This window comes from Haliotis rubra, unplaced genomic scaffold (assembly GCF_003918875.1).
Source record: "Haliotis rubra isolate DU_JTF1 unplaced genomic scaffold, ASM391887v1 Scf24, whole genome shotgun sequence".
In the NCBI taxonomy this organism is placed as follows: Eukaryota; Metazoa; Mollusca; class Gastropoda; order Lepetellida; family Haliotidae; genus Haliotis; species Haliotis rubra.
In genome coordinates this window covers 60,099-84,569 of record NW_025766447.1, presented here as the reverse complement: position 1 = coordinate 84,569, position 24,471 = coordinate 60,099, and the positions used below count along the sequence as shown (strand labels likewise).

At 41.2% G+C, this 24,471-nt stretch overlaps 1 protein-coding gene across 7 annotated transcripts; it reads right to left on the bottom strand.

Annotated features, from left to right (window-relative positions):
• Positions 1-161: 161 nt before the first annotated feature.
• Positions 162-18,679, bottom strand: LOC124278568 (abl interactor 1-like). 7 transcript variants are annotated; one of them, XM_046714299.1, is made up of 8 exons: positions 18,472-18,679; positions 15,445-15,612; positions 14,950-15,138; positions 14,112-14,496; positions 13,567-13,608; positions 7,653-7,718; positions 6,607-6,798; positions 162-4,160 (listed from the first exon to the last, which is right to left on the bottom strand). In XM_046714299.1, the coding sequence occupies exons 1-8, from the start codon at positions 18,592-18,594 to the stop codon at positions 3,997-3,999; spliced, it is 1,329 nt and encodes a 442-aa protein (XP_046570255.1). In that variant the 5' UTR covers positions 18,595-18,679; the 3' UTR covers positions 162-3,996. The 7 variants fall into 7 exon arrangements, with proteins under 7 accessions (XP_046570255.1, XP_046570254.1, XP_046570259.1 ...); XM_046714298.1 differs by having other exon boundaries at positions 6,607-6,801; positions 18,472-18,678; XM_046714303.1 differs by lacking the exon at positions 7,653-7,718 and having other exon boundaries at positions 6,607-6,801; positions 18,472-18,676.
• Positions 18,680-24,471: the final 5,792 nt, after the last annotated feature.

Here is a 24,471-nt window from a genome sequence, read left to right as displayed (position 1 = left end):
AAAAATAATTTTATGATTATTGTCGGGTTAATGTTCAACCCCTGCAATCACCAACTGGACCTGGTTGTAACACCAACAGTCTGCTTGATCTTCATCCAGGCCCAGGGTTACATCGTTCACAATCTTAGTTTATGTGATCAAATAATGACATCATTCAAGAATGCATTCAACATGATTTTATTCTTAATGTGATAATGAAGAGCATTAGCACAAGTAATACTGCATAATATATGAAAAACAAAATTCTTGTTCGTAATCAGATGCAAAGTAAAAGCTGTATTATCATTCTGTCTACACAGTAGTGGCTGCTGGAATCACTATGGAAACAAAAGTCTTATTTCATGGATAAAAGAAAGGAGAATACCAGAAAAAATAAATAAACGATAAACCTTCAACCTGTATACAACCCCTGAATTCTTGAATGAAATATTTATTAAAGTAATAATTAATGAAAGCTAACATGTCCTGTTATTTAAAAACAATTTGTAAATTTTAGCTCATAGTTCATATTTCCTTAATTTCCTGGTCTTTACAAGCAAAATCAGCATAAAGTGAAGATATCACTGTCTGTGTGTCCTAGGAGCTGAAACAAAAACATTGTTTTCTCAATGGAGGCGATTAGTATGTATATTCTAAAACTCACTCAAGCTGATGATAGATTTGAAAAAATTTACAGAAAATATGTTCATCCAAAGGAGATGAGGTCAGTCAAAGCACATCAGCTAGTTGGGAAGGATAGAATAAAGTGATATGGGTTAATAACGTTTAAGGATAATAGTCTTGAGGCACACATGGTACTACGTCATCAGGAAAAAATATCTATGTGAAAGTATAGATAAATAATGAATGTATCATTTTCACCAAACCCCCCTAAACCAGGATGAGTGAGCAAGTATGATTTTAAGCCGCTTGTAGCAATATTCCAGCAATATCACGGTGGGGGACACCAGAAATGAGCTTCACACATTGTACCAATGAGGGGGATTGAACCCGAGTCTTTGGCGTGACGAGCGAATGCTTTAACCACTACGCTACCACACCACCCCTAAACAGACCAGAAATAAACGACCAAATCCTTTGCACCATGTTCAAAAATGTGTGTGAATGCATGCTTATACCAATGAATCATTAAAGCTACACAATCAACACCTGAAGATTCACTCATCAACATTTGGGACAGAGAAGTGTTTGCTAGTTGTCAACACTGAACTCGGACATCACAAGGTCCATTGACAGTGGTCTGGAAGTAGCAAAGTGTGGACCAGACAATCCACTGATGGACATCCTGTGTCTAGTAATCCAACTGGGACTGGGTAACATGCAATCAACCAGGTCACCTAGCCTGACTACACCATTTATTTATTCGACTCGTACAAACTGAACTGTTGCTGGGGACAAATTCTAATGTGGAATACAGATCAGTGGGGATCTGAAAAGAAGAGGTTGTAATGTGGTTCTGTGACCCTTCCTCTACTTGCACGGCCATCTGAAGCTAAGTTCCCAACATCTATCATATGTAGCCAGCAGCGTGAAACAACTGCAATCTGTTATGACTATATTCAACATCTAAATACCCCGGGGGATATGAACCTCTTCCAAGGTTGGCACTTATTATGACTAAATATTCCACTCCCATCTAGCCAGCAAATGTCCCAAAAAACATCACACCACCCCTCAATACCAATAACAGGAAACATATCTCTCGTATTAACGGTTAATTTAATTAGGGTTTCAAAATGTGGAGAAACCCTTTTTGAAGCCAAGCAAATGAGAGTGAACTTCACTTGGTGAACACAGTTTGATGAGAGGAAATGCAATGCCTGATAACCTACTGATCAAGTATATGTTTTTATTCAGCAACTGAAGCAGCTGTGCATGATTGTCATGTGGCAAACATATTACCTGATGAACCTAGTGAGAAATAATAGTAGATGGTTCTTGTTCAAAAGATTTTCTGATAAAACAAACAGAACATTATAAAATGTTATCAGATTGATTGGAAATACATGAGTTTTACCACCGTCCTTACTGTTAGAGTTCTTATTTCCATCAACAGAATCCTTACAATAATGTTTGGAAACATAAGATTTGATATTATTAAAAAATATTTTCCTCACAATAACACAAAATATGACAAGATTTGACATATAAATATGAAATAACTCAAAATCAGATCTAAGTACAAACAAAATGAAAAATATTCTGATTTGATCAATGTAAATAATCTGAGAAAAAACACAAAGGTGAAAACAATCCAGCATCAGCAGGTAGTCTGCCTGGTGTACACAAGGAAATATCTATATCCTGGACAATAGTGAGCAATCGTGACCTTGAGACAGACTAACATTAATGCACTTTCATGTGAGAGGAGTGAGTTGGGCTTATCTCCACCCAGAGCAGTAACTACAATGTCTCATGTTGTGCATGGGGAAACTACACAGGCTGTAGCTGTCTATAACTACCACAGTCACACACAGCTGAGTGACTACGGAGGACAACCAATAACGGATTCGAAACACTGATCAGCAGCGTTGGGATGGAAGGACAAGAAGAACAGATTGTAAACCAGAGATTTATCTAGGTTTAGCACAAGTACTGGTAAAAAATCACTTGGTTCAAATTTGGGATTTTCTTTTAGTTAACTGCATTCCATGCAATCATGTAAAAGTAAGCATTAAAGAACCTTCTTTATTGGTCCTGTTAATTGTGCTAGTTTCACTTCACTACCTTGAATAAAGACACTATTACCTTGCTACAAATTAGGGGATGAATATCAGCCTCTTAGATGTCTAGATAAATCCCTGTATACATATAAAGACAATTACCTACATACAAACAACAATATGTTAGGTTCAGAAACCCTAGCACCCATAACATAAACATAACAAAGACAGTTTCCTTGAGAATATACTATAATCACAGTTTTTGAAGGTCTTCTGGAATGAAATGTAGCATAATTTGGAATGGTCCAATATGTACATTGCCTGAACATGCTGTAGGCACTGAGCTGAGAACAGCCCTATTAATAAAAGTTTTAAAACCAAATGACAAAATAGAGTAAGGCAAGAAAGTGACAAGGCACAGAGAAACTTATGTCATTATGGGAGCACTAACTCCTTCTTATAAAAATATGCATACATTTGATGAGAAAAAGTCTAAATAATTTGTTCTCATTTGAAAACATATTGGCACTTCCATTTAACCAGTAAACACATGAAACAAGAACTGACACAAATACAAAATAACTTCTGACAGACACACACGTGTATGTTCCACATCAATCAAGATAACCGACAGCAGTTCCTAATTTCTAGTTGTCATAATGTACAAAGGTGCTTCAAGTGAAACAATCTGTATATGGCATAGACCATGTCTCCATTAACATCACAAACAGAAATAGAATATATGGCACCAACAAAACGTTCTGCTAATTACTAGTCACTAATAAGTATAAAAATGAACACTTCATTCTGTGCATATACACGCTGAAGGTATGGAATGATAAGAAATAAAACTGTGATAGTGTAGAAACTCTGCATGTGATATAAAGCAACATGTATGGACCTATCTAACTTCGGAGATGAATAAATCTGTTCATCTGAACAGAACCTAATTATGAAACATTAACCAGATGTGAAGAAACTTGACAGCTTCCAGTCACAACAATCTACTCTCTGATGAGATCCCAAATTGTCTTGAAGATGGACTATTCCCTCGAGTCCAGTGCCATGTCCAAATCAGGTCCTAACATTGTAACCAGGCACCAGCTCAAACCTGCTCACTGCATGAAAAGGCACCACTATAAAAGACCTGTTTGGTACTGTACACTAAAAGGAGTGATTCAAAATGACCTGGTTCAAATTTGCAGGGACTGCCAATTATTCATAGCCTAATGCCCTTTTAAAGGTAGGATCCACACAGTGGAATAAGCTTATTGAGGTGTTGGGACATATGCCTGTGTTGGACATGCATAGTGTGTGTTTGTTGGAACCAGTTCTACATGCAGGGTTCCACGTAGTTGGACGGGAACAGGCCACGCTGCCCATCCATTACTCCCTCCCACCAGTCGTCCTCATTCTTCTTCAGTACAAAGATCAGCGAGTTTTCTGAAAACGTCAGCTCATCCTCCTTCTCTGCCTTGTAGTCATAGATTGCTATAACTGAAGATCAAAAGAATATTTTAAAATCACACATCGCAGTAAAAGGGAGAAAAAATAATTATGTTCTTGTTTTTATGACCTTGGAGCAGAAACGACCTGAAATAATGTTTCAGCTTCCTCTAACAGCTCATCCAAACACATCCCAGCTCCATCCATTGTTGTAGGCAGCCATCATAAGCCCATGTAAAGTGAGTGTTATGTTCCAGACAACCAAGTGACTCCCAACTGTCTCCATTCTCTTGACTTGGAGCTAGAACCATCCCAGTAATGTGTAAGTGGGGTTGGTTGGTTAGTTGTGAGTCCATCCTGTGAGACAGGACAAGTATAAATGTTTAACTTATTCTATCCTACATGATGCACTTATCTCACATTTGGACAGTGAGACTCAGATTACTCTAGTCTGCTGTAATCACAATACGACAACCGTGAGAGGCATAGTTCTCAAGGAGCTGGTCTCAGAGCTGGACTCAAGTTCAGATCACAGGCTTGACTTGTGATGAGCTGCTCCATATACAGGGATGAGAATGAAGTTTTGAGAAAAACTCTGAAAACTAGCCGGGGGTTAAGCATCTATCGGATTTAGACGATTCACAAAATGACCCTTGGCCTTATGAAATTGCCTGAATTCCGCGGATCCGCGGAAAATTCTCATCCCTGCATGTAACCCCTTAGTGGTACTAAGCACAAACTCCCAGGGAGTGTGCCGTCCTATGTTATGTGATTTCTCTCAATGTTACAATTGGTCAGAGGACAAATGATTAAGCTAAAAGCCAGGCACCACTGCTTCATCTCAACTGGCCGAAGAACCTAGCTCGTAAGTTCTTCAAAACCATTCACCATAGACACCAGGGAATGTAAGGTGGGATGGCTCAGGTAGCACTCTGTTTAACGTTCTGCTCCTATCCCATCCAGTGACCCTCTTTTATCCCTACTAAGCTTACTCACTGACAGATAATGAACATCAGAGTGGAATGCATATAATCTTGCTCATGAGCAGTAGAATTTGCGGGCATGCGAGCATGTGCGGATCTCCTAGGTGTTGTTGTACCAGGCTTGCCTGTAGAGTTAAAGAATTATTTACAGAATATGACCAGCCTTTAGTTGGTCAATTCCAAATTATCATCGTTTTTTCTTGTAATTAGACAAAGAAGTATCAGATCATGTGACTCTTGTTGATAGTTTTCAACCCATGACCAGAGGTCCAAACGTGAGGAGTCCATGGACATCGGAGATAAGGGAATCAAAGACCTTCTCAGATTTCCAGAAACATCCCAGCATTATAAATGTGGAAATGTTGCTGTTAACTGGTTTAGTGGAGGCTACTGCCCTTGTTACATGAGGGATGGAGGTAACCAGAGGATGTGGACAGTGAAACGCATCCAGACAGCAATAGTGGTGAGACGCTTCCACTCTGGAGGCTGAAGAGACTTGGAATGAAGAGCTGCTGGTCCACAACAGATTAGCGAAGCAGCACAATTGCTACAAAGCTCTGACTGTACACAGAATGATCTTCTTATCCCAGAGATGCAGTCAATCCTGAAGTGGTTGTCAAATAATGTGAAAGGAATGAAGGCAGAGATGATCCTGGGAGGGGCTGATGAATTGTCAAGATATAACAAACCATAAGGGGGATGGGTGAAAAAGGAAACTTCAATGACTGCTCAATGACAACACTCTGGAGGCATAGGAGGAATTGATGACCGAGGCTCGGATTAAACATTGGAGCTCTTGCTGAGGTCAACATCAGATGGAGTGTACAAGATGTCGTGTTTGGCATGAACTGGCAATCAGGAATATCTACGTGCATTCTTGCTCGAAGATGGCCCAAACTCTTCCACTCAAAGTTTATAATCACAAGCCTTGTTATGTCTTGAGCTAGCCTTCCAAGAGAAGGTGTGATTTTTATCCTTCAGGTAGTTAAATGCAGAACATCGTTTCTCTAAAGAAGTATCTGATGCAGTTTATACAAGAAGAGAGCGGGTCAAAAGACTAAAGAGTCCTCGAGACACATTCCCCTTCCGAAGGCTCAGTCATCCTTTCCCATGATGTACGTACAATTTGAAAGATTGACAAAAGTTATATCCAAGTCTCTAAACAATAGAGACAAAATCTCTCAAATATAGGATCTATACTTTATTGTGACAAGAAAGAGCAAGAAGACAGTTGTGAGTCAAACGTTCAACTGGAGCATGACCCACCTATTGCATGAGGTAAAGGTAACTGCCTACATCAATAGATGGAACTAGGGTGTGTTTCAGTAAGGTCTTACAGGAGGCTGAAAACTTTGTTTCAGGTCGTTTCCACTCCTAGGTCATAAGAAAAAGAGAAGATGCATAATGTGAGACAGGATAAGTTTAAACATTTGGAAGAGGGGAACTCTCGATCATGATTAGATCATCAGATCTTCATGAGACCATAAATGGTCTAACAGTATGTGAATAGTTACCCTTCTCCTGGTAGTGTTTGGGGATCCAGTCCGGCTGCGTGGTGAGCTGTGGCCCCGTCTCCATGTACGGATCCTCTGGGGGTGGCGGCGGTTGACTGTCCGTGTCACTGAACTCTGGGGGTGGTGGAGGTGGATCATTGCCATAGCCATACCCTTGGGCAGCCTCAGGAGGAGGGGGTGGGGGTGGTGACACTACTGAGGTAAGAAACAACAGTGATGAGAAACTTAGAGCTCATCACAATCAGAACGTCACATCTGTCACAGACTCACGAAGATGTGGTGCAGACAACACAGGTCAAGGTCAGCCTATGATAACATCCCACAATAAGCACATCAAAGGTACGCCTAAGACCAAGCGGACACTTGTATCCAGCCTAAAAATTCTTTTGTTTTCAAAGACTGGTCGTGTGGATTATTGCAAAATGTTTGCATTAAAACATTTCTACATTCAGTTTTATGCAGTTCTTATTAGTCGCACAACTGAATCACTGAAAACTTGTTAAGCATTATAGCCCTAAAATACAGTACGACTCAATCAGTATCCATAAATAAAATAACATACCTTAATCCCCCCCAAAAAAAAAAAAAAAAAAGAAAAAGAAAAAGAATAAATATGTTGCCCTGGCATCGATCTGATTGGCTATCACTGTTGTAATTAACAACAGGGTGTTGATAGCAACGCGTCTTGTCAGCTGAACTTTCTACATGGCATTGCGTATTATTAGCCGAACATCATTTCAACACATTGTGAGTCAAGTATCTTGACTCAATCATTGCAATACATATCGCTATGTGAGGAAACAATACATGACCTAAAGTGACATAGCACCCTAAACTTGCTGAAAATAATAAACTTCAGTCTCCACCAGATAACTTGCCAGCAGGAAGCTCTGACCCAGTACATTTACTAGAAGCACTGATCTCGGGAACACACATCTATGTAACTTACCACTCTATGATCAAACAGGTCAAATGCAAGAGGGGCGAAAAGGGAAATGGGGAGATAGGGGTAATGAGTGGGAACATTAGCGCGGGATCATGCCGACCTGTTGAAGCGAGTGCATCCTGCCCTTCATGGTCCAGGGTTGGAGGGGGAGGAGGCAGCGGCACATCTGTAACCATGACAACACAACATGCAGCAAGCATACACCCCTGCACCTGGCAAGCTGGCTTACTAATACTAATACTATTATGTAAAAGCAAGGTATACTAAACAGCTTTATAATATAACTGCAAACATATCTCGAGTAACAAGCACGGTCGGTAATCAAAAATAGGTTTAATCATTCCTAAATGTTAAGATGTTATTCACCACCATTATTTCTACTTACCCATACCTCAGTCTCCATTTTTCACCCGTCACAAAACTGTATTCAACCTATCACTTCTGTTTACTCCTACCATCAATAATACTGCATTGTCTGCAGAACACCTTCATGTACATTAGCCCTCATCAAAGAATGTCTTGGGAAAAATGAATTTTCATGCTGCAGAATAGATTTTAAGAGTAGAATTGAAAAGACAGGAACTTATTAAAATCTAAATATTTTAGATATTTAAATGCTTACCTTACCATAGGTCTTATGCATGTTACCTTACGCTCCGCTAGAAGAGATCAGACAGTCGTTGATTTGCCATTCTCTAGAATGGCTGCCTCAGGTATCTACAAGTGTATAGGCACGGAAGTGACGTGATCTCCCCTCTCGCGCAAACGCGGTCTATCCAAAAATCACTTTTACTGACCAGGTCCGAAGAGCCCAGAGAGGGGAGGAGCATCCAGCGTTGGGAGGGAGTTACCGCCCTATGGTAAGGTAAGTATTTAAATATCTAAAATATTTAGATTTTAATAAATTTTACCTTACCTTACCATAGGTCTTATGCATATGGATTCGACGGTATTTGACAGTAGGAGCAACCAAAGAGAACTAACTGAGTCGACAGGCTGAATCAGGAGGCACCTGTAACAGGAAACAGATAGTAATCCAAGGAAACCCTAAGGAAACCAACACACCTAGGGCGTAAGTTAACCTGAAGACCAAAAGGTAAGAAGAAGAAGTTACCTAATGGGCGGTAGGTCGGGTGAGTTGCTGGGCAACCACCAGAGGACCAAAGGATTGCAGCCCTTCCACATCCTCAACAGCCAAATCCCGCAGGTAGTGGCTAGCGAAGACAGTAGAGGATTTCCAGAAGCATCCCTCCATGATGGCTGGAACGGTGCAGTTCCTATGGAGAGCCATAGTGGACGCCAGGGCTCTAATCTCGTGCGGGTTATTAGCTGTAGGATGAGGTAGACCCTGTGCATCGTAGGCGGCCAGGATGGTCGTACGTAACCAGAGGGCAATAGTATTCCTATTAACTTCCCCTTTAACCGCCGAGGAAAAGGGAATAAACAGTCTCTTTCGAAACTGCCTCTTGGATGATGACTTGGCAAGATACATCTTAAGAGCCCTCACAGGACAAAGCAGCTCTTCCTCAGCGTCGTGTGGTCCTAGAATGGAAGACAGATGAACAGGACCATGTCGTGACTGCTCAAAACGCACCCTGGTGACATCCAAAGCGTGGATCTCACTGACCCTAGCCGCCGTAGCCAAGGCCAAGAGAAAAGCTGTTTTCCTGGAGAGATTCTCAAAAGATGCAGAGTCCAGGAGCTCGTAAGGCGGACCTCTCAGATGCCGAAGAACGATGTTAAGGTCCCAAGCAGGAGGACAAAACTTTGCCTTCTGGTCCTCCAGCTTGAACGCTTTAAGTAAAGCCATAAGTTCCGGCATCTTGGAAAATCTTCTTGTCACACTTGACTGCCAACACAGAATTAAGAGCCGACAAATACGTTCTTATAGTATTACCCTTGAGACGCCGGGATTTCCGAAGGAAAAGAAGGAACTCTGCTATAAACTGAGACGAGGCTTTTAACGGGTCCTTGGATTTCTGTGCACAAAACTTCTCAAAAGAAATCCACTTATCATCATAGAATGATCTATGGGACACTCGATGAGCACGAGCAATAACCTTAGCAACGCCTGTGGAGAAGCCTTTAGCCTTTAGCGCCCTTTGCAGATGATCCAACCAAACAGATGAAATCGAGTCGGATCGGGATGCAGCTGTCGATGTCGATGCGGATGTCTGAGCAGATGAGGCCACTCTGGCAACTGTAGCAGATTTCTTCCAGCGAGACGGCGCAGATCTGGAAACCAAGTTCTGGTTGGCCATCAAGGCACGACCAAATGCAGACGAATCGCCACTGTCTGCTTGACCTTTGCGTCGACTGCCCATGTCGCCGGATCTGGAATTGGAGACACGTACAACGGCAGCTGTTTGTTGAACTGGGTCACAAACAGGTCGATCAGAGGGTGACCGTGACTGTGGCATAGAAGGTTGAACACTTCTGGATGTAGCATCCACTCTGTTGGCGATGGCTTGCCTGGCCTTGAGAGAGCGTCTGCTAGAACGTTCTTGCAACCTGGGATGTGCTGGGCTCTGGCTTTGATGCCATTGTTGTCCAGGAGATCGGCCAACAGGAAGTTCTGCTCCAACAACCGTTTGGACCTGGTTGTTCCCTGGTTGCGAATCAACCACACCACCGTAGAATTGTCCGACGCTATCAGGAGCCTGGTGTTCCGCAGCAGAGGAATCCAATGTCGAACCGCTAGAATGACTGCTTGGAACTCCAAGTTGTTGATATGCCAGCCTAGTTCGTCGGCGGACCACAGCCCCGAGGTGGTCTGGTCGCTGAGGTGTGCACCCCAGCCCTGAAGAGACGCATCCACGAAAAGTTCGTGATCGTGAGCAAACTCAAGGAGACGCCTAGGTAGAATTCGACTCTACAGTCCACCAGCGGAGGTAAGGGTGGAGATGTAGTGGCAGGAAGAATCTCGACTGAAGATTGTCTGCCTGGATGTAAGGCAGGGGGAAACGCTGTAACGGCATTAAATTGTTGGCTAAAGACAGCAGGCGTCATGCGGTCTGATGACACCTGAGAATCAGTGCTAAAAGTAACTGTTGGAGAACGTGGTCGTCGCGGCGAGTGGCGCACAAGAGGAGACCTAAAACAGGACCGATGATAATGCCTCCCACGAGTCGGCGACGTAGAACGCTTCTCCTTATCGTTGGAACGTCTAGGTGAGCGAGACCTGGAATCGGAACAACGCCGGCGATGACAAGAATCAGAGCTAAAACAAGGCTCCTGGATCAACGGCGGTGACGAGGAGACCTAGAGCGAGAACGCCTAGAACGCTCAGCCTCCTGGCGTCGGGAACGCTCTTCCAAGAACTGCCGCTGCAAGTCTTCCTCTCTAGACAACGTAGAGACAGGTATCTTCTTAGGGATAGGGTAGCTTGCCAGCGGCGTCGGCAATGTCGTTGGCGTAGGCACTGTTGTTGGCATAGGTGTCAGCCTGGACCTGGAAAAGCGCTGGTTGAGAAAAACAACCCAGCCGCACCCAAGCTGAGTGCTGCAGTCGTCGGCGCCGGGAGTGTGCTAGGGGTAGGGGCAGCGATAGGCGCTGGCACGGAGCTGGCTTGGGCTTCCACTGCAGCCGGCAAGAGGAGCGTCCTCAAAAGCTTCTGAACCTCCGGATGTGATAGAGCATCTGGCCGAGACAAATCAACAAAAGTGTGGGAAGGTTGTTGGGCTTCAGGCGTAAACAGACGTGGCGCAGGGGTAGGCGTCTGTACTGTAGCAGGAGAGGAACGTCCATCCGGCATCCGAGGAAGAGGGGATCGGGATCCCACTGAAGAACCAGGAGACGACATCTTCCTCTTGCGCTGTGACAATCGTTTCTTCTTGGCTGTTATGTAGGCCTTGATATCAGCAACAGACAACGGAGAGCAAAAATGACAGCGCTGGTCAGGGGAACAGACGACTGTGGCGCAGTCCGGACATCACGGGTGGGGATCCTTGGCAGATTTCTGCACCCTGCAGATGCTACAAAACTGCCGGGTCATGCACAACACACAAAAAAAAGTCAAAACGTAACAAAACGTAAACACACAACGAAAAAAAAACCTGCAGGGAAAATGGAAGCACCCCTTACAGCAAGAATGGGCATGCCCAAGCAGGCGAGACAGTAGAGAAACAACCAAGATGGCTGCCCCCACTGAGCCGAGAAGTGTGATAAAAACACACAATTAGTCAAAAATATGAAGGAATACAACACCAAGCATGAACATTATGATGAAAGAGACATAGGAGTATGCAATACATCAAACATGCCAAGTGGAGAGACACTCACAGTGCAGGAACACACCCCACACCATAGTGAAAAACACGAGGCAGTCAGGTAGGTGAAGTTTACTTTTATTATATTCTTCACCCTCACAGAGAAGAATAAGAAATAAAAACATACCTACCAAAAAGCAATCAATAACTTAAATCTGAAAGAGAAAAAACGTAATGAGCTAGCGAAAACAAACATCTGACATGTAGCACGCTTAAAGTAAAAGAGATTTTTGGATAGACCGCCTTTGCGAGAGGGGAGATCACGTCACTTCCGTGCCTATACACTCGTAGATACCTGAGGCAGCCATTCTAGAGAATGGCGAAGCAACGACTGTCTGATCTCTTCTAGCGGAGCTTAAGGTAATATGCATAAGACCTATGGTAAGGTAAGTTAAAAATTATAATCATAGTTTGTAACGTAATATATAGACATGATAGAGAATTAAACAAAAGCTGGACATGAAGCTCAGATCTCTATAAATGCAGGCTCAAAAAGCTGAAGGTATCACAAAAACAAATCAGACTGACCAAGATTTCACAATAACTGGATGTTGTATTCCTCTACACCAATTTCTGCTATGAATTGTTTACTTAGCCCCAAATACCTGGGTGCCATTGGACAAAACAACCTTTGCACTAAGTCTATGGTAAGTCTATGTTGAGGTATGGGACTTATGATCACCTTAGCGATAAAGTTGTTTTGTACAATGGCACCCTGGTACTTAAAGGAAAGATGTCAAGCTTTCCACTATATACTATGATTACACAGTAAAATTCTATCCTGCAAAAATACTACCCAAATGACAAAATATTTTGATGATATGATGTTAAAGAACACCTAATCCTCTGAATATACTGATTATCTCACAACTAACATATCGTCATAATCAACTAGTCAATAGATCATTTCTAGTGAGTAGTTACATGTAATACTACTAGCTTCAGGGAGAAAAATACTAGTCCTTCTAAACTTTCACTAGTCTCAGACTGACAAGAGGTCATGTCTATCCCTGTACATACACTGATACAAGAGAGGAACATCTGTATAGAGAAGGCACCAGGCAGATCTAGCAACATACAAGGTACAGCAGCAGCAGCAGCAGCAGCAAAACAGCAGCCTAAATATCGTCATAGCAACAAAGGTAAACTTTAAGCCTTGCAGCATCACTATTGTCTAACACTAGTATACATCAACAGCCACCAGCACCCATGAAGATGGGATGGCTATTCTTGCCAGTCTTCATACTAAACTGTAGTCTAGTACTAGAACCTTCCCTTGCCATTTCAGTTTTCCTCCTCAGTAAATGATTCAAACATTCATGTCAAAACTATGAATCCATAGTCATCATCTACACTTGACCAATGTGATTGCGCACACTGACTTTTTTATGCATGTCATGTTAGGCATGTTGCATAGATAAACTCTCATTATATCAATCACTAGATTATCTGGTCCACACTTTATTACTTACAAACCAGCCATCACATTAGATGGAAAATATCGGAGTGTGGCATTAAAAACAAATAAACATTGGCTCCTGACAAACCTAAGGGACACAACTCTGCACTGAGAACTATCGCATATAAATAGTTTGGCTGCCTGTAATTTCCATAAATGTTTACCATCAGAGGCCATTATGGTGTCACATCCATGATTGAAGACAAAGCTGACTATAGACTAGTCTCCCACCATTCAGACACATTATCATGCTTTATACTGGAGTACTCATTCCCATGCAGTCTCACCCTGCCTACTGGCAATCTGGTAACCCATGTACGAAAAGGGAGCTGTGTCAACAAGACAGGACCATCATCACAAAACAGAAAAGATGCTTCACATAAAACATTGTTTAAGAACAGAAAAACAGCTGTCATGAATTATTAACAATGTAATCTAATTAGTGAAATATGGGTTGAAGAATATGAGGAAAATAGAAGGAAACAAATTGAAGTCCTGGATCTTACTGCTGAGATATTTGTTACTTCCATACTCTAACATTGACTTATGACATTTATACTGCCACAACCACTTTGTAAATCGTGGCCCTGGACCTTCTACGCACTGAAAGTCACCTAAGGGCATAGGATGTTCTACGATGAAAACTGAATGTCTATACTAAGATTACTTTGAAAAATAACTCTCAACAATATTATGAGTTCAAAGTTAGTAAAAACACTGCTTCCGTAAGATGATTTTCTGATTTAAGTTTTCCAAAACAAGCTCTCATCTAAAAATTCATCACAAAATCACTTCTTCATAAATGTATTCTGCTAACAAAAAATCGACTTACCACCTGTGGATTCCCGATGGTAGGACACCCTATCTGATGTGGGCCGTGCCATTCCAAGAGGTGGGGGTGAGTGGACAGTACCCATTACACTGGGGGCATACAGCATTTCATATCTGTCCCTGGCACCATGCTGGGATTGGCCGGTTGCATACTGCTGGTTGGCTGGGACAGATGGTGGAGCCACTGGGGGAGCCACTGACCTGTAATGGCTTCTTCCCAGGGTTCCATAGATTGTCCCTGATGTAGAAGCTCCTGAAATTGAGCCCCCTGACATGGAACCGGACCGTGAAATGGGTGGCGTGGGGGGTCTGGTGGTGGGAGCGTGGGAAGAGCCCTGACTTGCTATGGAAGGGGGACGGCTGTTCTTGGGTGCCGAAGATGGTGCCTACATAGGAAGAAACATGCATTAGTGAGTGAGCAAATACTGCCGCATCAGCAATCTTGCAGACATTAATGGCAAGGACACTTCGCAGAAATTGAAGAATGTTTCTGATGGTCTATAATGTGTTATCTCACCCAGGTATAGACATGATAGACAATAAATAAAACACAAAACAAAACAACAACATGCTTTAGAAGCCAATTAAAATGCAGCACATATTGAAACACTAGGTCAAAAATTCTCATATAATTTTTATAGACTGCATTAACTTTCAGGCTGAATCTTAATTTCAGTCTCTGCAGTATTTTGTGTAACTTGGATAGTGTATTGAAGTCATTTAAGGCATGCATAACTTCTACAGTATTTGTAAGGAATGTACAGTTATTTATGTGTTGTCCTCAACATCAGCCTGACTGCTAATTTTGTGATGATGGTAATTAAATGATTAACATCTACTTTGATTCCATGTCCAGTAGAGTCTAGTACTGTGTAATCTACTGGTTTGCGCTGATACTTGACTGGACGTTCAGCCTGCTCTGGGAATATGATGCCGTTCTTGGTTCCAACAGCCCTCAATGAAGTCCTGTTGGTTGTGATAACACCAATCTCTCGTCTGGCTACCTTCTCCTTGTGTATGTTTACAATCTGCAGAAAGACAACAATCATTACCAACGTCTTAGAGTGGGTGTGTGAAATAGTTACTCAGCTTTTATTCCAGCAAAGTCATGAAATTGACACTGGAAATGGGCTTCACACATTGTACCCATGTGGAGAATCAAATCCAGGTCTTTGGTTTGATGAGTGAACGCTTTAACCACTGGGCTACACCATTGCCCCTTAATATCTAAACAATCTCACCACTACTTTAATTATTTATACTGAAAACACTACTCATGCAAACTACATCATAGTACATGCTAGAACAATAATCACCAACAACTGACATGTTACCTGTGAGAGGTGGTTGATGCTGGACTCCATCCCCGAGAGCTGGTTCTGCTGCATGTCCAGCAGGTTGAGGAAGTTGGCAGCCAGGGTGTGGATCTGGTAGGCCACACTGGCCAGAGAGTGGGTGGTGTAGTCCTTGGTCTCCTCCAGGGCCTGCCGCTTGTCATCAGCCTGATACAGCACAAAGTATGATAAGGCAGCATTCTGGAACTTATCTGGACTTTGCCAATAACAGGGCTAAGATTGAAGTTACTGGACACAAATGTTATTAAGACTCAGAATAAACTATGGCTATAACTAACTCAAAGTGACCACTAATTTTAGTTTGATATAACCTTAGTTGTTCTGTGCATTTCAACTGAAATATACAGCAAGTGTCCAGGACCAGTTAACACTATATTATATCCGTCAGTTTGTTATAAGGATGTTTGTTAAATGCGTTAAAGTTTAAGTGATAGAGACAAACGTAATAGATAACAACTTCTTTAGTGCATGAGTGTGGCGTTTCAAACAGATTCTTGTACCGTTGTCTAGCAGGAATGTAAACATGAAGTGGAGGCGAAGTATATACATGTATACTGAGTGTAACAAAGAAAACAACATAATCAACATAATTGGCTGGGCAATAAGCAGATAAAGCCAATGGGATGACAAAGGGAAAGGTGTAGAAGCCAGAGATCTAAAAATGAAAGGGCTAGTTTAAACATGAGGAGATGTGTACATACTAGTAGTCGATTGGCCTTAGAGAAGTAGTTTAATGCCTTCACAATTCAAAGAGTAGTGATAGGATATTCTTCAACACTATCGCCAATATCTTTAGGATATTGGGATAATAATATCTCAAGGACTTAGAAAATGAACTGATCTGAAACTCAAAATGATTTTTTCTGTTTCAAAATTAGCACTGTAATGGCACAGTATCTTCACTCACTTTCTGTAGGTATCAATAAGCTACAGTGACACGAAATGAAACTAACTCAGCTAAGTACCGGTCGCACCTATCTATGATGTCAGCCCAGATTTGAAGTGGCCAAACTGTGAAGATGTTGTATTTGCCATTTAATACACACATGAATAGTGAGAGAGTGAGTTTACTTTTTACACCGCACTCAGCAATATTTCAGCCATATGGCGGTGGTCTGTAAATAATTCAGTTTGGACCAGACAATCCACTGATCAACATCAATCTACGCAACTGGGATACAATGACATGTGTCAACAAAGTAGGCCAGCCTGAGCACCCAATCCCCTTAGTGGCCTCTTACGACAAGCATGGGTTACTGAAGATCAATTCTAACATGGATCTTCACGGGTCTCACACATGAATAATTATTGAAAGATTCTCCATTCAGCAGCTGTTGTGTTGAAAGAATCACAGGCAAGCATAATAATTATTATAATAATTATAATATTAATAACATTATTGCTTGTATATTATTATTCTTTAAAAGAAACAAAATCAATTAACAAATTTTGTATGTATGTACATAAAATTTCATATATTGTCAGCAAATGATTACTAACACAGATTGTTAGTGGCTATGCCATTGATGGAGGTTGGATTGCTGTAAACATGGTAAAACTAAAAGTATTGTCCCCTTAGAGGGTACATAAGAATTTATAGTATATTTGTACATTTGTTATTGCTGACTGAACTTGTGTACAATTGCTAGCAGCTGAAGCGATGGAATAAACACTACAGGAGAACCTTGCAGGAAGCAGTCCCTAGAGTCCCTTGTGTGGAGGTACTAGCGATCTATACACCCTTTTCATATTGTGTTCTTACTTGAAAATTTATTCTTTTACAAGCCCTCAAACTAATTTTAAACAACATATGTGAAAATCTATTTGGGACTGTCCTTCATTGCCAGGACTTTGTTTTCAGTAATAACATTATTGTTATTAATGTATAATGTTGTCACATCACGGTATGACTCACTCCATGGTTGAACACTTTGTGATAAACAAAGACCATGAAACAAACATGTTGTCTCATATTCAGGTATTCTTTCACTAAAAACAAACCATGACGCTGTAAGCAGAGACCAAAAAATAAGATTTCATATGGTCTCAGCTGTAAGAAATGGTGCCTAGAATGCACTTTACTGGGCGCAGCCCTCGCTGCTCCCTTTACGATCCTTAGGGTTAGGGTATGGCACCCTTTACTATCCTTAGGGTTAGGGTTTAGGGTTAGGCACCCTTTACTATCCTTGGGGTTAGGAACCCTTTACGATCCTTAGGGTTAGGCGTAAGGGTTAGGGAACCTTAGCAGCTTAATTAATCTGAAAAAGAACCCAAAAGTGCAGTATTAAAATGTAAGACTTCCGCCCGTATCCCCCTAGATTTTAACGATAAGGAAACATTTCTTTGAGGGCCATCAGAAACCATATGGTCTCTGGTGGCATTTTCAGAAGTTGGATATGTCTTTCAGTAATACAATTAAAGAAACATGTTAAACTCATCCTTATCATATGAGGTGATGTGAGGTGAAATTGTGTTTTACGTCGTGCTTGAGAATATTTCGCTCATATGACGACGTGCATGCGTGTGTATGTGCGGCTGCTTGTACTAGCCCAGTCTGAAGCTGTTTTTATAGCGCTAGCTCACTGAGATCCTTATCACATGAGGGATATATATTCAGGTGATCTGATTTGACTAGAATGAAATGGAATATTGGGCAAATGTACAAAAATAATGCACGTGGAAACTGACAATTCTCAGTTGAACTGTGATAGTGTGACCAAAATGCAGTCAGTTCGATTCATCTTATTGCGATAGTGTTATCAACAGGCACTGGAAACATCGACCTACACACGAGAGTTGACTCTCGCATATCCACTGGTGGCGATACGACCGACCACCTGTCAGTAGCTTTTGACTTCCTGCAGTACATTGAAAAACTGTGGCACGAATAACGATACTATCGTGATTCGTACCACAGTTTTTCAGTCGATATGAAATGTAAACAGACACCTGTTGATCTTGATATATGAATAAAGTTCTCATTCAACGATAACCACGACAGAGTACCTGTTTATATCGTTCCTCGCAGTGTTCAGCGAGATGCTGGAGGTTTGCATGGTTTTCCTGTAGATTCTGACGTCCAGTAGGGATGTCTATATCAATCAGCTGAGACACCTCGCTGGCAGCCATCTTAAAAACTTCCGGCTACTCCCAAAGTTTTCGGATCAATTGCGCATGCGTATGGAAGAAGGATGCTTGTTCATTGAGGGCGCGAAATTTAATCAGGAATCACATAACTGTGTATGGTATCAGATATATAATGAATGGATTCACGTGTTTGTTATGAATGAAAAAATAGTTACGTCAGAATGTGACCTAATTGAGAGGTCATCGGTTATCCAATCAAATCGTTAGAATCTCAGGTCAAGTCATTACGACACAGGTCAACGCGATACGACACTCGTGTGACGTACGAGATTAGTATGCAACTACCCATACGTTGACCACGTGGGTAATAAAATCAAGAATTGACTGTAGTATTATCTGCGTTGAAACAGGTATAAATGTGGAAAAAACGGTGCGCATACTGTGTAAGTTCGCGTAACGGATTAAACAAAACAAAACACGTTTCTGTGCCTAGTAGTTTTTACATTTTATTAATATTATTAGGGACCGTTCATCATCTATGGCTAGGGGGGTGATGGTGATTTTTAGGGAGAAGCATGAACAATGTGAATGCCCCCCCCCCCTAAAATCTATGTACAAAATATGTGCCCCTGCATAATATGTACAAAATCAATGACCCCCACCTCCCCTTCCCATAATTTCTAGCATAATATTAAAATATTTGTATGTACAAAATTGCTGACCCCCTAGTACATGTGTACAAAATTGATACCCCCCTAGCTACCCAGAACAAAATGGGTGACCCCCCTTAACGTTCCCTAAGACGATTCATGACTCGAAGTTGACTATCATAAATAAATACGCCCACAATACTAATTGCAGACTGCTTTCTAAAGAAACCACTGTAGGCAACAACACAGACTCTGGGAAATATCGTTCAGTGCAGTAATGCAACACAGGACCCTTCCTTTCCAGTGGGAACTGATTGTTCAATTTTTGGTTCGAGTCCAGCTAAAACGTTCAGGTCCGAATCTCTGTGGGTTCTGATTGTTCAGTGTTCCGATCAGGAAATATAGTCTGTAAGCAGGGGTGACCGTCACTTTTATTCCCAACACTTGGTAAATAGAGGATATTATATAAGTGCCCATGTCTTACTATGTTTACGACACGAGTCGAGTGCCTAAATGTTGGTATTTCCCGAGCGAGAGCCAGGGATATACCGATATTTAGGCACGAGTGTCGTAAACATAGCATGATATGGGCACGAATATAACATTCTGTTTCTTACCGAAGTCGTCAAATTGTGGAAAATAAACCAAATCTACTTTCAAACACAGGCTGACTACCCGCCGTCGCCGCATGTAGAACGTAACTTCACAGGGCATCGTAGGAAAATATGAACCCCGATATGTTCGCCCTCGTAGGTAATAATACACTCGTTTCGTATAAGTCGTATGCCACACTTGCTCGTGTAATAATCTCCATATATTCCAGGACCTAGATTTTCGAAGCGATTGTGTCTTTCCTGTCATGACATGGCACTGATGACGTCACAGTGATGTCCATTCGTCACAAAAGCCCGTGGAAGCCAGTTTATTTATGTAAAGCATACATATCACTCGGAATGAATCAGCACGTACTGCAATCGGGAATAGTGATGGACATTTAATCACAGTAATGAAAACAATTTTTTGGTTTCGATGTTGAAAGGGCATGGATACCTAACGAACCTCTTCTTTTTTCTCGAGTAATTCAATTCATTCGATAACTTTTATTCAGATTTGCAGTTTAATTCCACAAGGATATCACATGATTCCAACTTGTGATAAAATATGTTCATTCGATTCATGTGATAAACCTAATATATGTAAATTATCTCCTTTTTCAAAGAAATACCTGCTGTTTAGCAATATAACTTCTCTCCCGGGTCTTCAGCGTGACGAGCGAACGCTTTAACCACAAGGCGACCCCACCACCCCTCCAGCGTTGTGAGTGCTGCGCTGCCCGCCAGAGTGGTACCATACAGGCAGTCTTTTTGTGGCTTTTATTTTTCTGTAAAAGCGGGTACGCTCGCAACATATTTTTGTGCTTTTCCATATATTATAGGACTTTAAATATGTGTTCAGCCATGAGCGACGCCTGGAACACAGATATTGAGGGCGATAGTCTGATATGGATGGTGGGATGCCATTCCGCATGCTGACTGTCCTGGGAAGGAAGCCTTGTAGGAACAGTTCTGATTCCCCCCTTAATTAGGTCTTCAGACGAAAGTCTGGAAGACCTATTGTTATTATCCGAATATTCTTCTTCTTCTTATTATTATTTGTACAATTTTTGTGACAGCTCTCCTGACCTAACCGCTAGGTCGATTTTCATGAAACTTTCAGGGATGATAGCCTGTATGCTGAAATTGATACATAGTCGAAAAAATCCAGACTTCCGGCTTCCGGTAAGGGCAGATAACCCAAAATGTCGAAATCTTTACACCTGAATAACTCAAAACTTATAAGAGATAAATTGACCAAATTTTCACTCAATGTAGACAACATCATTCCCCATCGATTCAACTCATAGCTGAAGTTTCGCGGCAGAAGAAATTTTTCGCAATTTTGAAAAAACTGATTTTTTTGCCGATTCCCGCGTTTTGACGGTGCCTGTCTTTAAAAATCTTCTTCTCCAGAACGGCATATAGTACAATCGTGTTCGATACACCGCTGGAAAACCTATACTCTGGACACCTTAATTTGTTCAAGGCATGTCGATATCTTGAAGAGTTTTGGAGTTATCGCCCTTGGAAGTCGGTGAATTTTCTAAGACGCATTTTCATAGGGTTAAGAAAAAGGTCTCAACTCTGCGAAAAATCTATGGATTCCATTTTTCTAGTACCAACCTCTAGGAAATTGAATGGGAAACATTTTTGCTTCACATCATGGTTATGTAAAAATCAATAATAACGTCACCATTACGACTCAAAGACAACCTTCGCGATTTCGCAAATTTCCGCACCTTTTTGACGGTGCCTGTGTTTAACAATCTTCTGCTCCTGAACGGCAAATAATACAATAGTGTTCTATATATCGTTTTAAAGCCCACACTCCGGACTACTTAGGCTGTTCAATGCATGTCGATATCTTAAATAGTGTCAGAGTTATTGTCCTTGGAAGTTGGTCAATTTTTGGCAAAACGCATTTTTATAGGGTTCACAGCTCTGCGAAGACACAATGGATTTCATGTTTGAAGGTACCAAACTGTAGACAATAAAATGTAGAACAATTTTGCTTCACATTATTATTATGTAAAAGTCAATAGTTACGCCACAATTACGCCACAAACAGTGAGGGACATTAGGATTTCGCATTTTTTAGCTGGAGGAAGTGTCGTAAAATCTAGCAACACTGCCGACGTCCTGCTTTTCCAGTGCCCACTAAGGCCACAGAAATAGTTCCCTCCCTGAAAGAAAGGACTTTTGCATCTCTCCTTTAGTATATGTCTGTATATATTGCTCAATACCTTTGGTTTGTTTGACTGTGCCTTCCTGTTTGTTTTTCTGCAGTTTGGGAATTTTCCGTTTGTGTAAGAGGCATTGACTCAATGCCAAATTCATCTCATAAACACTGTAATGGACGCTCCAGCTGGCGTCCAAAGAAACAGTACAAGTGAAGGTAGCCACGGGGGGTGTATGGCGGAAGTCTGAAGACCGCCAGTATTGCCCTGGAGGCAATCCTAGTTGTGCTATGTTGTTATTGGATCATCCTCTCGTGCGCGCATCAACTTCTTGAGTATAATTGTGAAGGTCAGTATTAATGATGCTGTTGATAATCTTTTTGAAGAAAGCGGCTCTGGCCCTGGCTCCCCTGGTTTGAAGCGTTTTCTATCCAAGATGGTGTAGCATGGCGGTGACGTATCCTTGGTCACGCTCAGTGTAGTTATACACCTGGCTGCCTGCCTCTGTACTCTCTCCATGATGTTGATATAGTTCTGTAGGTGAGATCCTAAGCTGTCGAAGCATACTATAGGGCGGGCTATGGTGGTATAGGCGCATACCCTCACTGGCTCAGGACAAGCCCTGAGATAGTCTGTCGTACAGACCCTGAAGCAAATATATCCAAGAAATCCCACGCAAGTCGAGAAAATGTGGCAAGTCTAGATTTCCTCAGCTTCTGAAAATGAAGAAAGTCTCAGGGCTCCTTTTCATTGTATATATATTTTTTTACTATGAACTTTTTTCAGTAAAATATGTTCATTTCAGAGACTAGTTGTTGGAAGAAAGTCTCAGGGCTCCTTTTCATTATATATATATTTTTTTACTATGAACTTTTTTCAGTAAAATATGTTCATTTCAGAGACTAGTTGTTGGAAGAAAGTCTCAGGGCTCCTTTTCATTATATATTTTTTTTTTTACTATGAACTTTTTTCAGTAAAATATGTTCATTTCAGAGACTAGTTGTTAGTCTAGCCCTGAGATTGCACCCCAAGATACCTGCAGTCCTGGTGGCCTTGAATGTGAATGTGAGTATTCAAGGAAAGGTCACTAGAGATGTTAACCCCAGGTACTTGGTGGTATCGGCAGTATCTATATGAAACAGGAATAAAATGGTTTTTGACGTTTATTTGTTTATCACTTCATTAAAATAGATAGTTTTATCAAATATTAAAAGGATACCTGCAGTCCTGGTGGCCTTGAATGTGAATGTGAGTATTCCAGGAAAGGTCACTAGAGATGTTAACCCCAGGTACTTGGTGGTATCGGCAGTATCTATATGAAACAGGAATAAAATGGTTTTTGACGTTTATTTGTTTATCACTTCATTAAAATAGATAGTTTTATCAAATATTAAAAGGATACCTGCAGTCCTGGTGGCCTTGAATGTGAATGTGAGTATTCAAGGAAAGGTCACTAGAGATGTTAACCCCAGGTACTTGGTGGTATCGGCAGTATCTATGAAACAGGAATAAAATGGTTTTTGACGTTTAGTTGTTTATCACTTCATTAAAATAGGTAGTTTTATCAAATATTAAAAAGACTATGTTTTTTTCCCAACTAGGCCTTTTAAATTGGCCTTTAGTCATCCAAAATACCATTTTATAGGTAAAAATAACAAAACTTTGCATACTATCAACAAATTTAGAAACGTGTTATAACTAGGGTGGTAACAACTACCTGCAGCACTGTTTAGAGTTGTATGAATAACTCGTAAAATAGTACACTTTCAACAAGAGTACAGGCATCTCCCAAACTCCCTAAATCAAGTATTTTGTATATCAATTAGGACAAAAGAAATAACGGATGAATGATATATGACGTTTTTCATAAAACATATTATGTACGGAAACGTCCATTTTTACTTTGATGAAAGTTCAAGGGGTAAAAATGACACGATTTTCTCTCCTGTAAACTCATTTATTTATTGATTTTACAAAAAGTGTTAAAAACAAACGTTCAGAAAAACTATAGTCATAGAATATTTAACAATCAAACTTTACTTGTGTTCAAAACTACGAAATAAACGCCGAAAAACAGTGTATTTCCGTGAGTACTTAAGGCCACATACAATAATCTTGGTTCTTATCACTTATTAAAAAAATATGGGTCGGGCGGGAGGATTTTATTTTTACATATAATATTATTTCAGGTAAAAAACGCATTGAATTCCGTGGAAATGTACACCTTTTCTCCGATAGAAAGTCAAAACAGAAAAGTGAAAAATTCATGAACAATTGTAGAGTGAAGTTGTTCAGGGGGAACGAACATCGTTGTATCTCCATAGAAACTCCCACACACCCCAATAATTGTTCAGCAACATATTGCCTTGTTGGGAAGAGGGCTAACCATTACAACGGAGGTTCGTACCCAAAAGGGGCGGTGAGGTAGTCTAGTGGTTAAAGCGTGAGCTCGTCACGCCGAAGGCCCGGGTTCGATTCCCACATGGGTACAATGGG

Excerpts from the sequence above, each read along its gene's own strand:
- LOC124278568 (XM_046714298.1), bottom strand. The coding sequence starts at position 18,594 with ATGGCTGCCAGCGAGGTGTCTCAGCTGATTGATATAGACATCCCTACT. Across the intron at positions 15,613-18,471 it reads GCGAGGAACGATATAAACAG|GCTGATGACAAGCGGCAGGC; the intron begins GTACTCTGTCGT and ends GTGCTGTATCAG. Across the intron at positions 14,497-14,949 it reads CTACTGGACATGGAATCAAA|GCACCATCTTCGGCACCCAA; the intron begins GTAGATGTTAAT and ends CTTCCTATGTAG.